General features: G+C 33.6%; 1 protein-coding gene across 5 annotated transcripts in view; it reads left to right on the top strand.

The window, feature by feature from the left end:
• Positions 1–9803, top strand: part of LOC106461357 (ral GTPase-activating protein subunit alpha-1-like) — a 195036-nt gene that overhangs the window by 39246 nt on the left and 145987 nt on the right. For all 5 annotated transcript variants that reach the window (XM_022388288.1, XM_022388289.1, XM_022388290.1 and 2 more), the window contains exons 7-8: positions 4849–4993; positions 5641–5797. In XM_022388288.1, the coding sequence (XP_022243996.1) occupies positions 4849–4993; positions 5641–5797 (302 nt within the window). The remainder of the gene's footprint in view (positions 1–4848; positions 4994–5640; positions 5798–9803) is intronic.

The raw sequence follows: 9803 nt of genomic DNA, 5'->3' as shown, positions 1-9803 counted from the left end.
AGGGCTGTCAACAGGAGCATCGAAATGGATCCCAGATTAACGACTGCAGAAGTGGGCAAAGTTGGTGGGATGAGCCCGAAATCTGTTCAATGGATTCTCCACAGATTGGGTTATTGTTGCAGAGCAGCTAGAGGGAAGCCCTTATTAAAACCTGCCAACATAGTCAGACGAAAGAAGTGGGCAAGTGATATGATGACCAAGCCTCTGGACTTTTGGAAGACCGTATTGTTCTCAGACGAATCAAAATTCGCTCAATTTTCGAACAGTGGAAGGATATGGGTCTGGAGAATGCCTCACCAAGAGTTTTGGCTCAACAGATTGCAGCCAACTGTGAAGCATGGTGGTTTCAGCATGATGGTTTGGGGAGCTGTTTGGGTTGGTGGGAGATCGAGCTTAGTGAAGTGTGTTGGCAACATAAATTTTGCGAAATACGTCGAAATATTGGAGGAAGGACTCTTGCCACTTTATTCCTCAGGTTTCGTGGACAAGAACACAATGTTGTTCCAGGAAGATGGAGCACCGTGTCACACTGCTAGAAACACCCAAAAGTGGCAGAAAGACAATGGTATCCAGAAGTTGCCCTGGCCGAGCCAATCTCCTGACATGAACCCCATCAAAAACCTCTGGGCCATACTCGACCGACAAGTCAAGAAACAACCAACAAAACCAACTTCGAAGAGCGATCTACTCCAGGTTTTGAAGCAAGAGTGGGCAAAAATCCCACAATCTAAAATGGATGAGATGATTTTCAAGATGCCCCAAAGGATCAATGAACTCCATGAAGCGAAAAGAAGATCTACTAGATATTAATTAAATTATAAATATATCAATTCATGTGAATATGACTGAAAAATTTCATTTTTTCTTAAAAGGTGGTGTCTATTTACTTGTGACCATGCTGTGTATATACCCATTTCAATTGTAACAATAATTTGAATTGTGAAAACCTACATATATCACCTTACATTTTGGATAATTAAACATCATCTGCCATGTATTGCCCCAAAGCATCAAATGATCTAAATTTCCCTGTAAGTCTGCAGTATCTTTGAAACATTTAGCCACCCCAAAAATCTTAATGTCATCTGCACACTTTGTTTGTCATTTCAGAATCAATACCATTAATATAAATCACAAACAGCAGAGGATCCAACACAGACCCCTGAGGAACATCACTTGTGACTGTGATCCAGTCAGATCTAACTATTTATTTAGCACTTTCCGCTTTCTACTCTCTAGCCAATTTTCTATCCAATTTAATAACATTCCCTTCACACCCACAGATTTAAATTTTGTAACAAGTCTTTTGTGAGGCACCTTATCAAATGCTTTCTGAAAATCAAGGTAAACCAAATCCACAGTATTTCCTTCATCAACTCTTGCAGTAACATCCTCAAAGAATCTTGGAAGATTTGTTAAACAAGACTTTCCTTTAGTGAAACCATGCTGAATCTTTGACACTATATCAAACTGTTTTAAGTGTCTCTGCAATGCATCTTTAATCACACTTCCCAAAAATCTTTCAAACTACTGATGTAAGACTAACTGGCCTATAATTGCTTGGACAATGATTATCACATCCTTTAAATATTGACTAACATTAGCCAACTTCCAATCTTCTAATACTCTTCCACTACTCGGTGACCTATAAAAATATATTAGCTAGCAGTTCACAAATAAAATCTTTTTAGTTCCTTTAAAACTCTAAGATAAAAGTTGTCTGGTCTAGGGGATTTATAAATTTTTAGGTTTCCCAACTTTTCTCTTACAATTTCAGAACTTAAAATGACATCTTTTGCATCAATATTTTCCCCATACATTAAGCATAATGTGGTTGAGGCATATTACTTGTATCTTCCTTTGTAAAAACTGAAGAGAACATATAATTATAATAATAATATATTAATAAGTTTACCATCTCGTAATCTTCCAAGATCAGCTATCATTTTTAAGATGCCCAATCCCCCATCCTAACATTTTGTAAACCCATCCTATACCTAAAGAGTTTCTTATTGTTTGATTTAACTCTGTCAGCCAATCTTATTTCATATACAGTTTTGGCCCTTTTAACTTCCTTTTTAACCAATATTCTTGATTTCCTATAGTCCTCCAAGTCTGTATTATTTCCAGTTAGTTTTCAGTGCACAATTTTTGTATTGATTTGTAAAATAGTGTGCAATAAATGTCTAGAATTCTACCTTAGAGAAACTGGAATAAAATTAGAAACCAGATTCATTAAACGTAATAAAAAAAATCATCCCATGTTTACCACCATTGCAACTCAAAAAATTCACAGTATATCTCTACAAAACACTGTAATTTTAAACAAAGAACCAAACATCAGAAGCTGCTTATCTTAATTGAACAAAACGGCCCCATCCTAAACCAAAATTTCACTTTGAAACTTGGATCCATTGATCCCAGCTCTGAAAAGAGACCTATCTGCGAATTTAAAAGAAGCAGTAATAAAATAAGAATAAATATCTGAATTAAATTATTTCTAGACTCTAGCCAGTATGTAATAAGGTAATCCTCTCTGAATACAAAATGTAATATGTTGCATTAAAACAATTTCAAGTTGACTAAAGAAAAAAAAATTCTGAAATTTCCATGTTTCTTTATTTTGTCACAACTTTGGTCTTTATCAATGCCCATGTCACATTTCTATATAAACACTTCAAGCCTTCTTCTTCACAATGACTTCCTGTTCTCAGCTTGAGGCAGTCACAGCTTTCCCGGATGCCTTGAGGCATTTCATTAGCCTTGCTTACTGCACAGATTAGTCGAGTCTGTCACTCAGTAAACTGTGAGTTAATAATCTTTACACCCCACTAGTAAATTCTAATCAAATTAGGTAACTAGCTCAAAATATACTACATTCACTAAAAGAATATACCTTAATTCCATGAGCAGGGTAAAGACAAACAACAGCTTCTGACTGCCCCTGGTTACTTTTCAGGTTTTTAAACCAAAATACCTATGTGTATGTACCAAGGAGTTTAACTTGAACACCCCAGGGTACCAAAATACATACACTAAGCTGTGAAGCAATATCTGGTCATATGACCTCCTTGTTCTATAATATATAGACTGTGTTCATGTGTCTCTATAAATTACATTATTGATAAGAAGAAAAGTTGTTATATAGAGGTCATTATTTGACCTTTCGTCCAAAAATCATGGTCGTATGTTGCAACTGTCAGATCAATGTAAAATCATTCTGTGCACAGAAAAAAAGTCGTATTTAAAAGGAAGTTGTTATTGGGAGGGGGTCGTATCCACCAGGGATTACTGTATTCCCTCTTCCTCACTCAGTTTGCCTCTGGATCTCCACCTCCATGCAGTGGGTCCTGGAGGTTGATGTTGTGCCCAGGTTCTGGGAAGTTCTATCCAGGTGGTGAGGTTGATTTATATTTCTAGTGGCAGCTTACTTCCTTGCAGTGGGACCCATGATGTGATATTGTGCTCTGGCTTCTGTGCAGTCTTATCCAGAGAATGATGTTGATCAGGGTGATGGTTCTTCATCATGCACTCCACCTCAGGATGTTTTAACTGCCTGAGGCTGGTGTTGTGCGGTGGGGTGCCAGTCTGTTAGAGTTTGAGTTTGATGTGACCTGCCACATGGGCACATCTCTTTCTACCATCATTTGGATGTTGGGTTCCTTAATGTGTGGTTGGTTGTGGATTTGTGCACACGTGCCCGTTTCATAGATTAGTTAGCACAGTATATCCTTCTGTTCTACTTAACTTGAGGTAAAGATGGCGTTGACCCCTTCTCCTACCAACGGGTTGGAGGTTCTATTCCCTTTACTGCTTAGTTTTGGACTGGAGTTGACTGGCTGCATACAGCCCATCACGCCCTAGTCACACCTTGGAGCACTTCCATTTCAGCTTGCCCCACATTCCTGTGTGTAGATGGTTCTTCTACAGTTTTTCCTCTATGGGATTGAGCTTCCAATATACTGTGAATTGGATTTTGAATCAACTGGTTGTCTCTCCATTTTGGTTGTGCTCTTTCCACTGTCTGGCCAGGTATGTGACAACTATTTCCATACTGGCAGGGATCACACTCCAACTGTATTCTTAGATACTTTTGAAGGAGGTCATGTGCTGTATCGGAGGTTATTATTTTCCTATACTGAAAATATATTTCTGATAAGTACCTACCTCCTCTCACACTTCCTGCCCTTCCTCCCCACTGAAAATTGGTGCTTTTTTTTTCTACCTAATCTTGAAGTGATACTTTAATAGAATCAAAAAGGGGGAATCATGTGCGTTAGGAGGGTGTGTCACACTCCTACAGGTGAAAGGTTGTTGCATGATGATTTATATGTGAGATGCAGTTGAACCACGTTGATCATGGAGTGCTTGGAAATTCAAGGCTTTGGGCATGCAAAAAAATTTTGCATATAGATGGCAGCACTAAACAAGAATATCTATACATGTGAGTGGAGGTAAATACCTATCAGAATTATATTTTCATTATAGGAAAATAATAACTTTCTGGCTTTCTATGTGACAAGAGGCATTAAACCTTCATCTAAGCTTATCAATGAGTTTTCTGTGGGAATCAAGCTTGAATTGAAAGTTTTGTCACCATAAAATAAACTTCTTCATTGGTGTAAGTTATTTGACAGACAAATACTAGGTTAAAAATTAAGACTAGAAAATATATATCTCATCCACTATGAATAAATCTTTCTTTCATATATCTTAGGTTTCTTACAAGCTTTTACAGGGTTATAATTTTTTATTTTCTAACTTGGAATGGTATTGTAAGTACTTCTTGTTTTGTAAAAAGTAATACATTAAAATATTAACATATTTAGTTTTTGTTGTTTTATCTAGGTGGTGAAAATTGAGTGGAAAGAAAAAACCAAGATGAAACAGCAGAGATGCTTTAATTTTCTCTTTGAAAAGTTTAAAAAATACTACCTTCCTCATATCTTTCCAAAGTTTTCCTGGGATGCAAGCATTTACAAACCCAAATTAGGTGTGTTTCTTTCAATTTAGCAGTATTTGTTTGTGACAAAAAAAGATGTGTTTGTAAACTTTCACCTATTGGTCTTGTTTTTGTGATATCATTAACAACTCTTTCACTGCCATCGGCACATCTATGTCCCCTTCTAGAGCACATGTTTGTTTTAGCCTTGAAAAGTGTGATATTAAGTATTTGTTCTGAGAAGTAGGTATGCAGTAAAATTAATGATTTAATATTAATAACCAATAAATTCACAAATTTTGCATATTTATAAATTTTTGGGATAAACATCAATGAATATCTCATGTAATATTTCTTACAAACTGAGAATGGTTATCTGAATTATCTCTTAAAAACGTTCATAGTGGTATAACAGTAATGAATGAGATAAAAGTAATTATACAACACTGCATGTTTACTGTTTGTATTTTTAAATAAACCTGGTTCTGGGAGAGTTATCTATAAATGTGGCATTGAAGGAGTTAATCTGGTTATGTCATACAGGAGTAAAATGAGTTTCTTGTATGTTATTGTTGTACAATAAATATGTATATTATGGTAATTATATTAAAATTGTTTTTTTTTATAAAATTTTGTGTGTACATTAACATTGGATAAAATTCAGTTTTTGCATTATACTAAGAACTTGCACTTTTCAGAACTCCCAGAATTAAGGCAGGAACAAGGTAACCAAACACTTAACCCTTCTGATACCTTAGCTCAGTGCCAAGCAGTGATGGTTCGATGGGTAGCAAACTATACCCACTACATAAAAAAGAATGATTCTTCAAGCACTTTAACTTTTCGGGACCAGAGGTACCACTTTATTTTCATGTTATTTGTTATGAGTAGTAAATATGTTCTAAATAATCCTAGGTTAAATAGTTTGAATGGCTGCTGCTGTGCTATTGGACTTTCTCTAGTACTAGTAAGATTTTTTAAACCATTTTTACCAGTTACAGTAAAAAATACAGCCATTGGAAGTTTTGAAGTTGCAGTTTTTCTTAATTTGATGGATTTCATTATTATATTGAAGAAACAAATGATAGATGCATTTTTCAGTCTATCTTAAAATGTCACAGACAGGTATACACTTGGTTGAATCACTTTTTGTATGTAATTTTAGAATTGCTATAGTTTTGCCATAAATATTTATTTAAAAATTCAGAATAAAGACATCTGTCATACAGTTACACAGGGCCTATTGACCTGTTTATTTTGTTATAAAGAGCTAAGGTTTTCTTTCAGACTTTCTTTTTTTTGGGGATGGGGGTGGGGGAGGAATTTATATGGTGACTTATGTGGCATGGGGCATTTGAGTGCTGAAAGCACAGTATGTTTAAAAACAAGAATGTCTAAAATAGTACAGTTTTAAGGGTAAAACTTGTTATAAAACAAGGTGACTGGAAATATTTTTTCATATTAAAACCGGCCTGGCATGGCCAGGTGGATAAGGCACTCGACGTGCAATCTGAGGGTCGTGGGTTCGAATCCCCATCCTACCAAACATGCTTGACCTTTCAGTTGTGGGGGAGTTGTAATGTTATGGTCAATCCCACTATTCGTTGGTAAAAGAGTAGCCCAAGAGTTGGCGGTGGGTGGTGATGACTAGCTGCCTTCCCTCTAGTCTTACACTGCTAAATTTGGGACGGCTAGCGCAGATAGCCCTCGAGTAGGTTTGTGCGAAATTCAAAAACAAACAAACAAACATATTAAAACCTTGCATGTGGTTGTTAGTTAATTCCTGTGTATTTATAAGCTTAAGTTATACTTGTTCATCAGTTTTATAAGGAGCACTATAATAATACCAAATAAGTATTATATTTTGTAGTATCGTAAGAAATAATTTATCTTTACTATTGTAATATTATTTGTCTTTAAAACTGATAAAAATAGTAAGTATATTTCAGTGAGGCTTGCTGTAGTTATATATTTGAAGCTTAAGAATTAAACAAAGTATATCACATATATTACAGCAGCAAAAGTGACTCATTAGAAGCTGCTTGCGAATGCACCTCATGAAAATTTATTATTATTATTATTCCTTATTTTACCTAATCTAACCTTATGTAATGAAAAAAGTTTTCAATGTTTACGTTTTAGTTACTTTTATAATAACAAAATATAAAAAAATAAATAAAAAACAAGAAATATAGGTCCTTGTGTTTTTGGCTCTTGACTGTCAATGGCACTTAACCATACTTTTTTTAACTAATGGTACTAATGCACTAAATAATTTTTTATTTAATTAAATAATGTACTAGAGAATGCAGAATAATAACATGCAAAAAGCAGACAATGTCCCATAACTATTGCAATTTTTCTGGCTTTCCAATTCTGTGATAAGAGCTGTTAAAAATTTCTCTATGCTTATCAATCTGTTTCCAATGAGAATAAAGCTTGAACTAAAAGTGAAATTTACAATTCTCTGTACAAAAAATATTTTAATATAATACATCAATTGATACATTAAAACTTGGCTTTCTGTTGACTATAAATAATATTAAAAGTCAGAGAGCACTATTGGCAGTTTTTGAAAGACGATGTGACAGGTAGGTGTGTCAAAAGGGGTCTGATTTTCTATTTTATTGCTCTGTAACTAAATAAGATTGAAGGCTATAAAAATTATGCTTTGCCCGAGCAATGATGACATTATAATGAGTAATTTACTTTTAATTTTGTACTTTTTTTTGGAGGAGTGGTAAATAAATTGGAGAAGAGGGGATGCCAAGAACGGAAATGTCACAATTCTCCTACAAGAGAAATTCAGTACTTTTTTAAATATTGCTTTATAAAATTAAGAACATAAAACTTGTATACTATTAAAATTTGCTTTGTTAGCTACATTTTTATGCCAAATTTATTTGTATACCATGATAAATAAATTGATTAATTAAATTTTGAATGTAACTTACTTAAACCTTATGACATGCATAAAAGATGCATTTGAAGAGAGGGTTAAAGTATTTGTTTCATTTTAGTACACTTATTTTTGACATTTTAAATGCTAAGTAATCCAGAAGCAATACTCATTACAATATACATCTAACAGTCTTATGAGTTTTCTCTGTTTAGGTAAATATATCATGCAAGTTTTCAAACAAATACAGTAATGGGAGAACTTGGAGAAAAAGATGATGAAAAGAAAAGCGTGTATGAGTTCTGTTCAGGAGGCAACTTTGAAATAACAATAGAAGATTTATCTTGAAAAAAATTACTCAGTGTGGTTAATGTACTAGACTGTGGATCTGAGGGTTTATAGTTTGCCAAAAAAAAAAGAAAAATTGCAAACTTTGGGGTTGTGGATGTATTTTGGGTTATAAAAGTGTCTGTCAAATATAACTTCTTGATTAGATTAGCTAAATTCATGAGAAACTGTCATTTTAATTATTTGACTTTTGCTTAACTCTCACGTGACCTTCTGTACATGTTTAAAGTTGACATAAATTTAATACTTATAACTCTCAATATATTGGGTATATCTTCATGAAATTTGGCAGTCTTTCAGTCTTTCACATACAAAAAGTCATATTTCTTAATGAAGTACTTTTAATAAAATAAAATAAAGTTTTGTCCATGAATATATTGAATATTTGTTTTGAATAGTTTGTGTGCAAAGTAATTTTCATGTTAAAATTAAGAATACTTTTCGCCATATCAAAAATCTCAAATTTCCTATGTGTAATCCCTAAAACCTCCTAAATGTATTTCAAACGTTTTTTTTTACTAAATCCTTATAGTTTATATGTTATTTTCTCTACCCTAATCTCAACACGGGATCGGTCAATTTGACCAACCTCATAACCACCCAAAAAAAATCGAAATAAACCTAAATTAACCGTCTTTTCTTTCTAATATGACTTCAAATTGTAACATGAAACATTCGTTTATCCTAAGTAACTCTAAGTTCGTAACATTATACATCTATTTATAATTAAAATTTATTGTTTTATTGCCCTTTGAATCGTGTCTAACTGCTATCTGCGCCATTATAAGTTGTAAATCACTCGGGGGAACGTGCAGCTCACGTTATGCTATCGAATTACATCACCCATGATGCTACTTGAACAATTTTAATTATATTATTATTATTTATTTTACCTGTTTGAGTCTTAAATAACTTAAAAGGATCTGTACTTTTAATTTTAGTTAATTTATAATAATAAATATAGAAAACAAGAAATAAAGTACTTACCCAATCTCCTTTTTTCTTGCCCTTGATTGTCGATGAGAGTTAAGCCTGAATTTTTTAGTGATTATAGTAAACCATTTAACAATTTTTATTTGATTAAATAATATATCAAAGAATATAGACTACTGACATGCAAAAAGTAGACAAATTCACTTCTAAAAATTTTCCTGACTTTCTAACTATGCGACAAGAGCCGTTAGAAATTCATCCAAGGTATTCGTTAACTTTCCCATGGGAACGATGTTGCTACTCAGAGTGACATTGACAGTTATGCAATATGCCATTTGATAGATGAAAACCTTGACTTTCTATTGGTTATGAATAATATATAATGAAATGTAAGAGAGAACTATCAACCACTTGTGAAAGAGTGGGTGTGGCAGGAGGGGTCTGATTTTCTCTTTGATAGATCTGTAACAAAACAAAATTGAAGGCCATTAATATTATGGTCTGTTTGAGCAATAATGATTTTATAGAGAGCATTTTACATTTAATTTTGTACATTTTCAAGGGGTGATGGATAAAATAGGGGGTGATGACATGCAAAGACAAAATTTTTCGTGTGTTACACTAGTGGAAATTCAGGATTTTTTTATATATTTCCTTTTTAGAATTAAGAACTTAAAACTT

This window comes from Limulus polyphemus, unplaced genomic scaffold (assembly GCF_000517525.1).
Source record: "Limulus polyphemus unplaced genomic scaffold, Limulus_polyphemus-2.1.2 Scaffold943, whole genome shotgun sequence".
NCBI classification, from domain to species: domain Eukaryota; kingdom Metazoa; phylum Arthropoda; class Merostomata; order Xiphosura; family Limulidae; genus Limulus; species Limulus polyphemus.
This window is presented reverse-complemented; position numbering and strand designations above follow the sequence as displayed.